Source organism: Cervus elaphus, chromosome 6, assembly GCF_910594005.1.
Source record: "Cervus elaphus chromosome 6, mCerEla1.1, whole genome shotgun sequence".
NCBI classification, from domain to species: Eukaryota; Metazoa; Chordata; class Mammalia; order Artiodactyla; family Cervidae; genus Cervus; species Cervus elaphus.
In genome coordinates this window covers 17,158,698-17,172,851 of record NC_057820.1, presented here as the reverse complement: position 1 = coordinate 17,172,851, position 14,154 = coordinate 17,158,698, and the positions used below count along the sequence as shown (strand labels likewise).

General features: G+C 40.4%; 1 protein-coding gene across 6 annotated transcripts in view; it reads right to left on the bottom strand.

The window, feature by feature from the left end:
- The window catches only part of WDFY3 (WD repeat and FYVE domain containing 3), a 282,380-nt gene that overhangs the window by 67,317 nt on the left and 200,909 nt on the right, over positions 1 to 14,154 (bottom strand). For all 6 annotated transcript variants that reach the window (XM_043906285.1, XM_043906283.1, XM_043906282.1 and 3 more), the window contains 3 exons: positions 12,593 to 12,772; positions 10,748 to 10,981; positions 1,778 to 1,877 (listed from right to left, as the gene is read on the bottom strand). In XM_043906285.1, coding sequence (XP_043762220.1) covers positions 1,778 to 1,877; positions 10,748 to 10,981; positions 12,593 to 12,772 — 514 coding nt within the window. The remainder of the gene's footprint in view (positions 1 to 1,777; positions 1,878 to 10,747; positions 10,982 to 12,592; positions 12,773 to 14,154) is intronic.

Here is a 14,154-nt window from a genome sequence, read left to right as displayed (position 1 = left end):
CTCTTATGGACCACTTGAAGCAAAATGATGTTCATGGCCAGAAGTCATAAATGTTGAAAGAGATACTTTCTACAGGATAAAAGTGTTATGGATGGAGACTGTGAACTTTCTCACTACCTTAAGGCAGTCTGTGATAAGAAAACAGTTCTTCAACTTAAACTCAGTGACAGATGGTCCCCCTTTGAGAGAAAATTGTCAGTTTATTAGCTGTAAATTGATTATGTGTAACTAATAAAGGATAAAACAAACCATCAAACAAAACTCTCTCTTTTTGAATATACCTTTAAGCAGAATGAGGTAATTTTGGCAGAAGAGAGGTCCAGAGGAATTGGGAATAATCAGTGGTGGGGGTGCCAAGGGGTGTCCTTCGTTCCCTCCAGGATCAGCACTGTGTTTCTTCCATAGCTGCCCTGGGGTCTTCAGTATGCCTGCTGTGTACATAATGCCTCAAGGCTAATCCTCCTGGCTCTGCTTCCAACAGAGAATGATCTCTTTAAGCCCCTCTTTTCTAGAAATTGGGAGCTTTTACTGACTGCCATTATTATTCCTGCCTAACTCTAAATTACTACATGATGCAAAACTTTTCATTGTGTGTCTTTATGTAGTAAAACTGATACTATATAAAGATTCCCAAGTGATAAAAACAAATACAAAAGTTTGACTTTGCACCATGCTGCATGTTATGACAAAACTAAAGATTTTCTTGGCAAATTTACTTTATAAAAAAATGGTAAGGTAATAGCATGGAGGTTCATGAGTCATATAATTACCAGAAATTCAAGTAGCAAATATGCTAAATCATTACTTTTCCTTCTCCTTTCAATTTTATCAGTTTTACATATGTTAATTCCACTGTTCTATAGATTTAACTGGATAGAGACATACAGAAACACATTCTAATGTGCTTTGAATTTATGTCCTAAAAACCATTCCAAAGAATAACATAGATACCCATGACCCAATAATTCCACCTGAGGTATATACTCAACAGATATATATTAAAGATTATACACACATGTGGCCCCTATAAGAACATTGATAGCAGTTTTCTTTCTAATTGTCTCCAGCTAGAAACTACTGAATGTCCATCAACAACAAATTGGATAAATTTATGTATTCATATAATAGGCCATTACACAGAAATGAAAATAAATGGACTCCTGCCACATGCAACTATGTGGATTAATCTCATGAACAAAGTATTGAGCGTAAAAAGCCAGACTAAAGAGAATACACGTTGTGTGATCCTGTGTGGATACGGTTCAAGGACAGGTGAAATAAATCTTCTATTTTAGAAGTCGAGGCAGTGACTCAGAGACTAGTAACTGGGTCAAGGAAGAGGGGAGTTTCTGTGGGTGCTGGTAGCGTATTTCTATTAATTGTTTTACAGACGCATATTGTCTGGGTGGTCGTTCACAGAATGCTACATTTATAATTTGCTTGTTTGTAACTATACTACAATAAGTTAATTTTTTAAAGTATTAGCTAATTTATAAAAATAGAGCCTGTTCACATAATGTGGGTTTAAAAACACTTTTTTCTCTCTCCTTGTCCCCTTCCTGCCAGCTCTGAATGTACGAAAATGGACAAGCAGCTTAAGTAATCCCTGTTGCTGATCATTAAGGCCCAGGTTCAAAGGAAAATACCAATACGATGGGAAAATGCACAGGAAAGAAGGAAAAAGATGAAGTTAAAAAAGTGGTATACTTGGAGTTTAAATAGAGAAGGGAAGTGATTACCAGTATTTTTTAACAAAGTGAAGATAACATAATATTACCCAGTAAAACATCAGCTGCAAGCAAATGATCCATCACACTATCCAAAATGTAAGTCTGAAATTCTTTTTGCTGAGTTCTTGTCGATCTCTCAGGGGAAGCCTAAGTAATAAATTTTAGAATTAGAAACAGAACCAATTCAATGAAGGTAAGGCTCAACCATACTTACATTACCATAGTCATATTAAAAAAAAACCCTACTGGTAAGTAATAAAATATGTCATGAGGGATGGTATGTATGTGTATACTCTATTTTTCTGATCATGGATTAAAAAAAAAAAACAAAACTGAACAGGCATATTGTCTTCTGAATCCATTCCTCCAAAAACAGTATTCTCAACATTTTGAGTATTTAATAAAATTTTCATACTTATTATTATAATCTCACTTTCAAAAGAAATCAGGCAGTTTTTAATGATATACAGGTAAAATAAACCATAAGGCCATGTAAACAAACACAAAAGCTCAGGAATCTAGCAACTAAGAAGGTAAAAGTTGATGGGGACGGGAATACTTGTATCAAAAATTAATTAAGCACAAAATTTCGCTTTGAGCTTCCTAGGGTCAAGTAGGAGGGGACATTTATTATCTATAAAATATTTTTTAAAAACCACACTAGTTAGCCAGCAAGGATGTTTTCCTAGATGGTTCTGAAAAGAATGTTCTCTGTGGGTTTTTTTATAAAGAGGACAATGAACAACTCAATAGGTAATACCTTTGATAATGGTTTCATATAGTACAAAGATGGTTTTTGAAATTATTGTGAATAAAAGCTTAGGGCATAAAGTTAAACTGTAGTTCTCTGATGGCATTTCTCTAGGTAATTAAGGTACAATCCAGGTGCATAACTTTCAGGTCTCCAACCCGAGAGGTAGCAAAGCGCTGGGAACACAGGGATGAAAGGTAGGAGAGATCCTTTTGTCATTCTCTCAAATGTCAGTCCTGTTGGCTGGCTTTGGACAGGAGGTAGACACTGAACCATTCAACAAACTGACATGAAGTTGTTTCTTAAAAAGAGATCTGGATTTGCAGTTATCCGTGATGCTTAGACAGTGAAATGAAAGACTCTATTTCTTCTTTCACAGACTGGTCTGGGACTATGTTTATAACCATGACACAAAAGTGGGCTACAGAACACTGTTTTGCTTTATGTATTTAAAATTAAAATATGCTCTACTGGGGGAAAAAAACCCTTCTTTCTATTCTGATTTTCAAAGTGGTCCTCAAGCTTTTTTAAAAAGTAGTTAAAATCGGAATTCAGATCAAAGACATTATTCTAAGGATTCAAAAACCAACCACCAAGTTTTAACAAATGTTTCTTTGTTTTTGTGGTAAAACACATTTATCCAGTTTTAAAATAACAAAATAGGGGCCAAGTAACAGTTAAAAGAATATTAGTGCTTAGGAGTTTGGTTTGGCATGAAAGTAATCTGGGAAAAAGTAAAGGTCATGTCATGTTGTTTTTAATCTTAATCCCTTTTCCTGTGCAGCTGAACAGACAGCAGGGGAGCTGGGGCCAAGGCCAGCCCATTCCTCAGGCTGAGAGGCCGTGGAGACCTGACCTCTGCCAAGGAAGGGAAACTAAAGACACTGAAGTGATAAGCAGAAGATTGATGAGTCTATGAGGACTATCTTTTAATCAGATTAGAGGCCATTCACAGTGGGATTTTAATACCCATGAAGTCAGCAATACTTATTCAGGATTATCATCAACTCAGTGTGGCCAATGAAAAAGTAAGAGTGAGTAGGCTTTATACAGTCTTAATTACCAAGAGAAAGTTTTGGAGTCTGTAAAACAGGGAACATCATACAAAGAGAAGTAGCTTGATCTGTCAACAATATTTTTACTTCATTAAAAAGTATTCTATAAGGATTTAAGGCTGGCTCAGTCACCACTAGGGCTTCCCAGGTGGCGCTAGTGGTAAAGAATCTGCCTGCCAAAGCAGGAGACAAAAGAGACACAGGTTCCATCCCTGGGTCTGAAGGAGGATCCTTCAGACTCTGGAGGAGGAAATGCTAACCCACTCCAGGATTCTTGTCTGGAAAATTCCATGGACAGAGGAGCTTGGCGGGCTACAGTCAATAGGCCGCAAAGAGTTGAACACAGCTGAGCAACTGAGAACAGTCACCAAAAGGTATTTAATTGTCTGCTCACTGAAGCTCTGTCATGAGTGATCATGACCCAGAATTAACTCTGTTCTTGGCTCTAACCTCTAAGTTTGAATGTTCTTGCAGAGGCTCACAGTAGCCCAACTTTGAAGGACTTAAGACTTTGTGAGTGCATGCATAGCTCTCTCCGCTTTTTTTTTTAAAACAATTCACTGGACACAATTATGTACCAGACACAGTGCTGAGTTTTATGTGCCTTATCTCATTCTGCAAAATATCCTTTTGAAGTATATGATATCATCTGCACTTTTGAGATGAGGTAACTGAGGCTTAGAGAGGTTATAAGTCAGTTGGTCAAGTCAAAACTAGGTTTCAAAGCTGTTTCCTTGAGGCCAAAGTTCACTGCTTCACTTGCCCTACTCCTCCAGCCCTACTGAAAATTTCCAAATTGAAGTTAATAGATGTACAACAAGAGCAACTCTGCTCTGACCTCTCTGTCATGGTTTTCCAGATAAGCCTGGCTGGCTCACCAGACAACCAGGATGAGTTCAGTGCAGAACGAAGGGAGGATAAGCACTGTGGTCTGCTCCGGCCTCTGGCTGTCAGGTCTATCTTCCCAGAGGAAACAAAGCCAGCCAGTAACACCTGTCCTCAAAGAATCAAAGCCCCCCTTTTGAGGCCTGGGGACGCCAGGCAGTATCTTCCTGGACGCAGGCCAGACAGCCCACGTGCGTCTGCGGCCCACGGCTGAGAGCACTGTGGCTTGGGGAGGAAGGCCTTGAGTGTTCCACACGGTCTCTGTAATGGGCTGGAGCCATCAAAGAAGAGGATCTTGAGCTCTGTCATCCTGGCTGCAGTGTTCCTCTTCACTGGCTTGTCTTCTCTCAGGTATTTTGTAACAGTGCCTGCCCACTTTTCCACTTTGCAGGGGGGTGGGGGTGGGGGTGTTGTGTATTGCTCTGCAGTCACATGGCTTTCACTCTGATGTGAATGGTGGGGGGGATGTGGGGGGTGGTCTTTAAGAAGACGGCAGGAGCAGAAAGCAGTGAACTCCTCCGCTTCACTATCTTTCCTTCCTTTAGGTCTGTATGAGTACTTTATGATCTGTTCTCAGGTACTTTCCTTCTGTGGCCACATGCAACAAATTCATGTGGCCCTTCATGAGACCTGGTGGTTCAGATAATAAAGAATCTGTCTGCAATGCCCAAGACTCGAGTTTGATCCCTGGATCAGGAAGATCCCCTGGAGGAGGGTAAGGCAACACACTCCAGTATTCTTGCCTGGAGAATTCCATGGATAGAGGAACCTGGCAGGCTACAGTCCATGGGGCTGCAAAGGAGTTGGACACGACTGAGCGACTCACACTTCCACTTTCTCCACGAGATGCCTGGTGGTGACAGTGGAGGACGCTGGGGAAGACAAGGCAGGGAAGAGCAGCTGGAGGCCCAGGTACGAGCCAACAAAGGCCACGTGGTTTCTGAGTAACTCTTACGTGCCAGGCACTGTGTTATGAATCTTAAAGGGATCATCTTATTGAATTTTCACTATGGTCCTCAGAGACAGATTTCTATTTTTATACTATTCTTTTTGTGTGTTCCAACAAAACTTTATTTATAAAAGTAGGCTAGATTTGACCCACGGGATACAGCTTGCAGATTAGGAAGTGCTTCCTAAATGTTAACGTGTGCACAAATCACCTGGGAATCTCATATACTATTTTAAAGGTGGGCAAACTGGAAGGAATAAAGAGAACTGAGCTGAGACAAGGTTACACAGCTAAAAGCAGCATGTTTAATTTCTCAAAATAGTTTTGCTGGGTGATTTACCTATTATTTATTTAACTCTCACAGCAATCATCTAGGGGATAGTATATAATATCATTCTTCAGAGAATGAATTTGGCTCAGTGAGATTAAAATGTTTATATATAATAAATATCAGGGTCAGAATTCAAACCAGGCTTTGCTACAACACCACACTGCCTCCCTTGTATTTGACCTGACTCACACTATAGCCAGTCTACATGAACTCAGATCTTTTATTTTTCTAGACTGCTAATAAAGATAATTTCACATATTCTTTTGTAGATGTAGTGAAATAAGTAGATACTCTTGTGATGAAATCCCAAATAATCTTAAGACTGAAAATAGCCTGGCATGAGCATATCAGACTGAAAATCAGTTGGTTCAAACCCCTTCTTCCATAAAGGTAAATGGCAAGTGTACAGTATAATTCTCTTCTTGAACTTCTTCAGAGATAAAGACTTCACAATAATAACATTAAAAATCATATGACTGTAACTTATTTTTTCACACTATAGGAAAACATGGAGTGCAATATCCTTTTCACTAACTATTTTTTGTATGTGTATTCTGTGTGTGTTAGATTTGAAGCATAAATTTTAAGAAGTATAATTTTTTTCTCTGTAAAGGTCTTATGCTTTTTTTTAGCTGGAAATAGAACTGCCATATGACCCAGCAATCCCACTTCTGGGCATACACACTGAGGAAACCAGATCTGAAAGAGACACATGCACCCCAATGTTCATCGCAGCACTGTTTATAATAGCCAGGACATGGAAGCAACCTAGATGCCCATCAGCAGACGAATGGATAAGGAAGCTGTGGTATATATACACCATGGAATATTACTCAGCCGTTAAAAAGAATTCATTTGAATCAGTTCTAATGAGATGGATGAAACTGGAGCCCATTATACAGAGTGAAGTAAGCCAGAAAGATAAAGAACATTACAGCATACTAACACATATATATGGAATTTAGAAAGATGGTAATGATAACCCTATATGCAAAACAGAAAAAGAGACACAGATGTACAGAACAGACTTTTGAACTCTGTGGGAGAAGGTGAGGGTGGGATGTTTCGAAAGAACAGCATGTATATTATCTATGGTGAAACAGATCACCAGCCCAGGTGGGATGCATGAGACAAGTGCTCGGGCCTGGTGCACTGGGAAGACTCAGAGGAATCGGGTGGAGAGGGAGGTGGGAGGGGGGATCGGGATGGGGAATACGTGTAACTCTATGGCTGATTCATATCAATGTACGACAAAACCCACTGAAATGTTGTGAAGTAATTAGCCTCCAACTAATTAAAAAAAAAAAAAAAGGTCTTATTTTTTTTTAAAAGAAAAAATTTATTTATTTGGCTGCACCAGGTCTTAATTGTGGCATACAGGATCTAGTTCTATGTATGACCAGGTCAAACCTGGGTCCCCTGCATTAGGAATACAGAATTTTGGCCACTAGAACACCAGGGAAGTCCCTAAAAGCATGTATTTTTAAAAGCAAATTTATGTATCTTTTATTAGATAGTATTATATCTTGTTTGGGAAAGGCCAGGGATGTAGTTGTAGTTAAATGATTCAAAATTACTTAAAGAACATATCAAGACACAGCTAATTTTGTGACAGATAAAAGGACACATGAAAGTTGGTCTCTAACTTTAAGGAGCTAATGATCTATTTGGGAAATTCAATCTTGACACTCTGGTTCTTCCTAAAACATCATTCTACCACCCCTAACACCCTAATGCAATCAGATACAATTCCACTATATGGCAAATTGTGACCACAATAATGAGAATGTTACCTCGAAGTTAATACATACCATATCAAGCTTTCCTCACTGAAAAATACAGAAAAACTAAAATAAGAGACAATTACATAATTTATCAACTGCTAGTTAGTTAGCTATTAGGATTCTTACAAGACTGATAGCAGAGTACATCATGAGAAACTCTGGGCTGGCTGAAGCACAGCTGGAATCAGGGTTGCTGGGAAAAATATCAATAACCTCAGATATGCAGATGACACCACCCTTATGGCAAAAAGTGAAGAAGAACTAAAGAGCCTCTTGATGAAAGTGAAAGAGGAGAGTGAAAAAGTTGGCTTAAAGCTCAACATTCAGAAAACTAAGATCATGGCATCTGGTCCTATCACTTCATGGCAAATAGATGAGGAAACAGTGGAAACTTTATTTTTTTGGGCTCCAAAATCACTGCAGATGGTGACTGCAGCCATGAAATTAAAAGATGCTTGCTCCTTGGAAGGGAAGTTATGACCAACCTACACAGCATATTAAAAAGCAGAGACATTACTTTGCTGACAAAGGTCCATCTAGTCAAGGCTATGGTTTTTCCAGTATCATGTATGGATGTGAGTTGGACTATGAAGAAAGCTGAGTGCCGAAGAATTGATGCTTTTGAACTGTGGTGTTGGAGAAGACTCTTGGGAGTCCCTTGGACGGCAAGGAGATCCAGTCAGTCAATCCTAAAGGAAATCAGTCCTGAATATTTGTTGGAAGGACTGATGCTGAAGCCGAAACTCCAATACTTTGGCCACATGATGCAAAGAGCTGATTCATTTGAAAAGACCCTGATTCTGGGAAAGATTGAGGGCAGGAGGAGAAGGGGACGACACAGGATGAGACGGTTGGATGGCATCACCGACTCAATGGACATGAGTTTGGGTAGGCTCTGGGAGTTGGTGATGGACAGGGAGGCCTGGCGTGCTGCAGTTCATGTGGTCACAAAAAAGTTGGACACAACTGAGCGACTGAACTGAAGTGACAAGACTGATAGTGCTATTACTGGATATATGAACTTACCCCATTTCTACTATGTATGTGTATCTTATTTTTTGGCTCAGTTATGCTTTCTAATACTTCTTCTGAACTTTATTGTTATTTCATGATAAACATTTTATTTTGCATAAAATGCTTCACATTCTTAGCCCAGACACTAAAATATTAGCCATCTCTTTTCTTATTTTTAGTTTCCAAAGAGGACGAGTTCTACCAGGCCTGCTTGTCCACATGAATTATTGATGAAATCAATTATTTTCTTGCCAATATTAAACATTGCAGTCCTGGTTAAGATGCTTAGCATGACTGTTATCTAAATTATACTAGTGATTTATTTTAATAGATCAAGCTGAGATATTTCTACATGAATAAGATAAAACATCTGCTGGAGTTTTAAGGTTTCAAATAAAAAATTAACTGTTTTCTCCTCACCACTAGAGGGAGAAGAGAAAGTGCAGGGTCAGTTGTCAAACAATTGTCAGCAGCATGCAGGAAGTTTTTCAGAGAGAAAAGCAGTTAGTCTCTTGCGCTGAAATCTTTCATGAAACACTATTTTCAGACCCCTTGCATGTACTGCTTGACCCTGTTTAATATGCATTGGCCAAAAGAATGAATGAATAAGCAACTAATTATATCTTAGATTACCTTCTGTGATTTTTAAATTTCTCTTTGAGATTTTCCTATATGAACATTTGGTTTTCAGGGATGGTCAACTTCTAGAGCCAGCAGCACTTAGGGTTTGTTTTATGAAACATCAGCTAGTTCTTATCAAGAGAATGAGCAAGTGCAAGGACTAAACATTTGTGTCCCCTCCCCTCAAATTCGTTAAGTTATGCCCTAACCTTCAATGTGATGATATTATAAGGTAGGGCTTTCTGGAGGTAATTATGTTTAGATGAGCCATGATGCATGCAAGCTTAGTTGCTAAGTCATGTTCGACTCTTTGCGACCCCATGGACTGTAGCCCTCCAGGCTCCTCTGTCCATGGGGATTCTCCAGGCAAAAATACTGGAGTGGGTTGCCATTTCCTTCTCCACGGGATCTTCCAGATTTGGGGAGTGAACCCACGTCTCCTGGGTCTCTTGCATTGGCAGGCAGATTCTTTACCACTGAGCCGCCTGGGAAGCCCTGAGAAGCCAGCCGGGAAGCTCTGGGAAGGCCATGAGGGTGGATCCCCCATGAGGGGACTCAAACTCTTACAAGAAGATGAAGAACCACCTGAGCTCTTTTTCTGCCCTGTGAGAGCAGGGCAGCCATCGATAAGCGAGGAAGAGGGCCCTCACCATGACCCGACCGAGCTGGTGGCAGCCTTGTCAGACTTCTCACACTTCCAGAACTGTGAGAAATAACTGCCTGCCATTGAAGTCACCCAGTTTTGGGTAGTTTGTTATAGCAGCCTAAGCTAAGATACCAGGCAACCTACATGTTTGCTGCCTTGAGGAAAAACTTAAGAAGTGCATGTTGAGCACCATGTTTTGAGCCCTGAAGGCACTAAAAGCTGTAATATCGGAAGCGATACAGAAGACTGAAGCAGGGAGCTAACAAGCTGAGGAGACAACGCTGCTCTGTGAGACTAGGGGGCAAGCAGCTGGTACACGAGGGCCCCTGAGCCAAACTCAGCCTACGGTAGTTCTTGTACAGAAAGTTTTATTGGAACACAGCCAGGCTCACTCATTTATGTATTGTCTGTGGCTGCTTTTCTAACTGCAATGGTAGGTTAATTAGTTGTTAGAGACTGTACAGCCCATAAACCTAAAAATATTTGCTATTTGGCCCCTTACAGGAAAAGTTTGTCAATTCCTGGTCTAGGGAAAGGGCAATAAAGGACTGAATTAAGGACATGCAGGGACTTAGCTGGTGGTGCAGTGGTTAAGACTTCACCTTCCATCGGAGAGGGTGTGGGTTCAATCCCTGGTCAGGGAGCTAAGACCCCCACATGTCTTCTAGTCAAAAACCCAAAACATAAAACAGAAGCAAAACTGTCATAAATTCAATAAGACTTTAAAAACTGTCCACATTAAAAAAAAATCTTTAAGAAAAAAGGACATGCCAAGGGGAACAGAAAGAAGAGAAACAAATCGATAGTATATACATTAGCACACTTGGGATTAAAAAATTCCCATAGCCCATGATATGTTCTGCCTTTACAACCCAGAGGAATTAGAAATCTGAAAGGTATTTGGCATAAAACTTGTTTGGCTATTAATGCTTTCACTATAAAAACAATTTAAGAGGTGTAAATGCATCTCTTTGTCTTTACCTCCAACAAAAGATCAATCAGTGGAGTCTGCTTGCTGGCAGGGGTAAGACAGAGGTTGTCTATTATTAAGACCCGCATGAAGTCAAAAACAAACTTCTTAGCTGGGTGATTGGTCAGGTATGTTTTGACGCCTACGTTGCAGTACTCTGATTGGCTTCTGTTCATCCCTGTGTCTGCTGCAAAGGCTTTAAATTCTTCTGCTGGAGATCCAACTTCATCATCGAGATCAGTCACCTAATAAAATCAAGAGGAAACGTACCCCAGTCGCATTCGATTTCATTTGACATTTTTACTTCCATGTTTCCTAAAAACCAAACTGTAGCACCAACAGCAATTTGCTTCAGCACTAACCTCCTATGAAGCTATTCAACATATTGCATAGTTCACTTGGCTTTACTCATACACTCCTATCAGGGTGGTAATCGGGCACCACAGGTCATGAGTTCTCAACACACATTCTTTCAAATATCAAGCTACTGACTGGCCGCTAACCATATAACTGCTTTATGCTGAATTTTTATCTCTACTGTGGATAACTGCACTTGAAATAAATAATAAAACAAGAAGGACTATTTTATGTGCACATAGAAGCCAAGTGTTACAGAATTTCAGATAAAGATCTGGCATACTAATGATTGTAGCCAAGGGCTGATCTATTTTTTAGGTTAAAAAAACAAGCAAATAAATGAAACAAAACAACAGCAAAACTAGTACCAATTTTGAGCCAACAGAAAAAAAAAGGTCAAGAAGGCAGATTACAAGATGCTGACAAAGAAAAAACACTGTGATATTACTGAATTCCTGTTTTTACCAAAAATGTGGATTTTAAAGTTATAAACAAGCCACAGCATTAAGGCCATGTGCTATACTTGTTCTCCTAAATGTCCCCACAATTTTTATCATGAGTATTTATTTCATCTTTTTACATGAAGAAAAATTAGTATGAGGAAGGTACTTTATTCCAGGGTGTAGAGTAAGTAGTAGAAAAAGGAGGAAACATCTTGAAATTCTGAAGTTCGATGGGGGAATAACTGTCTTTTGGGTTTGTTTTAAAGGACAAAAGAAGTTATCTATACGGTACATGTATTAGCCGCTCAGTCATGTCCGACTCTGCGATCTCAATGACTGTAGCCCACTGTAGCCTGCCAGGCTATTCTGTCCATGGGATTCTCCAGGCAAGAATACTGGAGTGGGTTGTCATTTCCTTCTCCAGGGGATCTTCCCGACCTAGAGACAGAACCTAGGTCTTCTGCATTGCAGGCAGATTCTTTACTGTCTGAGCCACTATGGAAGCCCATATGATATATGAGTAGTCTAATAACTTTCTACTAAGTTAGTGCAAAATATGAAAAACAACAGTTGAACAAAATGGAAAAAGTTGAACAGAAAGGACAAGCATGCATTTCATTTCTTAAAAAGACAACCAAATCCTGTAATTAGTTTGTAAAGACTAAATCCAGGAGATGCCGAATTCCTGAGATAAATGAAGTTGAAGTAAATTTGGTCCTATTAGAGCTCTGTAATCTGAGTTCACAACACTACAGCTATAGTCACATATAATAAGAAATGGATCAACAGCTACATGAAGAGGAAAGTCACTCATAAGAGACTTACAAAAATATGGTAAATAAAGACAGGAAGTAGCGTTCACTGCTGAAATTTTAGGGGAAGGCAGAAGAAGGGTGTGTCTGGAGCCAGACACCAGATAATGATGCAAGAGGTGCAGCACAAAGTTACAAAACTATAACTTAGTCAGAAGCTTAAAAGATTGGCCAAAAAAAAAAAATCTGCTAACGATTGGGGCGGACTAATTCCAGTTTTGACACTTCCTCCCCCCTTTCCTACCATCTCTGAATAAGGGCGGATGTTGAAGGGGAAGACCGTGGCTGCCAGCGCACACAGGAAGTCAGGGTTCATCCACATGGAGGCCAGGTCCGGGACGTTGTGGTACAGGTATCTGAAGAACTGCATCAGGGTCACGGGGTACTCCCGGAGCCAAGACCCCTCCTCTTCCGATTGCCAAGGCTGCCGGGGACAGGAGAGGAGACAGCTCGTTAGGGACACTGACACTGCTACAAGTCACCCACTGCTCTTCTAAAAGCTGATGTACCGGTGGTCCCGAACGCTCATAAACCACACACGGGGTAAACACAGAGGCCGACAAATCGGGAAATAAGCTAACACAAAGGCAACACCCCGAGAAACTGAGAGGATGTTTCTCCATTCACTGGGGTACTCACACTGGGCTTCTCTGATAGCTCAGATGGTAAAGAATCTGCCTGCAGTGCAGGAGACCAGGGTTCAATCCCTGGGTCGGAAGATCCCCTGGAGAAGGGAATGGCAACCCACTCCAGTATTCATGCCTGGAGAATCCCATGGACAGAAGAGCCTGGTGGGCTACAGTCCATGGAGTTGCAAAGAGTCAGATACAACTGAGCAGCTAACACTGGATTGGAGTACTCACAGCTCAGTAACTGGAGTCAATGGTTTAGATTATTCAGTGTTGTCAGCATGAATGTGGTGGGTGCCAACAGTGGCTGTATTACCATCAAAGTTGCCCCATCCGCCATCATGCCAGAGTAAGGAGTAAGATAAAATGGGGAAGTTACTTCACCTTTTGAGTCTCACACTGTCATGTAAAAAATGAGAACAGTGTTCTTAACCATTATGCAACTGTGATACTGTGATTTATAATAAGAAATATATATTTAGTCTTTGTCCCATTTCAAGCACAGAGATCCTCAAACTCTTGGCATTTCCTAACTGATAAGAGTCATAAATGTGTCTTTTTGTTCAAGATGGTGGTGGTGGTTTAGTAACTATTCTCTCATTTCTCAAGACCAGCATTCCACGTGGGGACAAACTTGCAGGATTATGTCTTAACTTGTGTTATATCCAACTTTTGTGACCCTAAGGACTGTAGCCTGCCAGGCTCCTCTGTCCATGGGATTTCCCAGGCCAGAATACTGGATTGGAGTGCCACTTCATCCTCCATTTGTTCATTATAAGGAACCCTTTTCAACCACACTTGAGTTTAGGTTGATGGGTTCTTGCCAGGGGAACCAACCATGTGATTAGAAGGTTGGAAATTAACCCAACCTGCTCCTCCACAGCCTCCAGGGAGAAAGAGTTCAATCACCAGTGACCAATGACTTTAATTAATCATGTCTATGTAATGAAGGCTCCATAAAAAATCAAATCCATGGGGTTCAGAGAGCTTCTGGACTGGTGGACACATGGAGGTGGCTGGGAGAAAGGCAGGTCAGAGAGGGCGTGGAGCTCCATTTCCTTCCCCACCTTGTTATATGCCTCTCTTCCAGATGGCTGTTCTGGAGTTACCTTTTGTAATAAACTGGTAATCTGGGAAGTAAAATGCTTTCCTGAGACATGGGAACCTGTGATCTGTA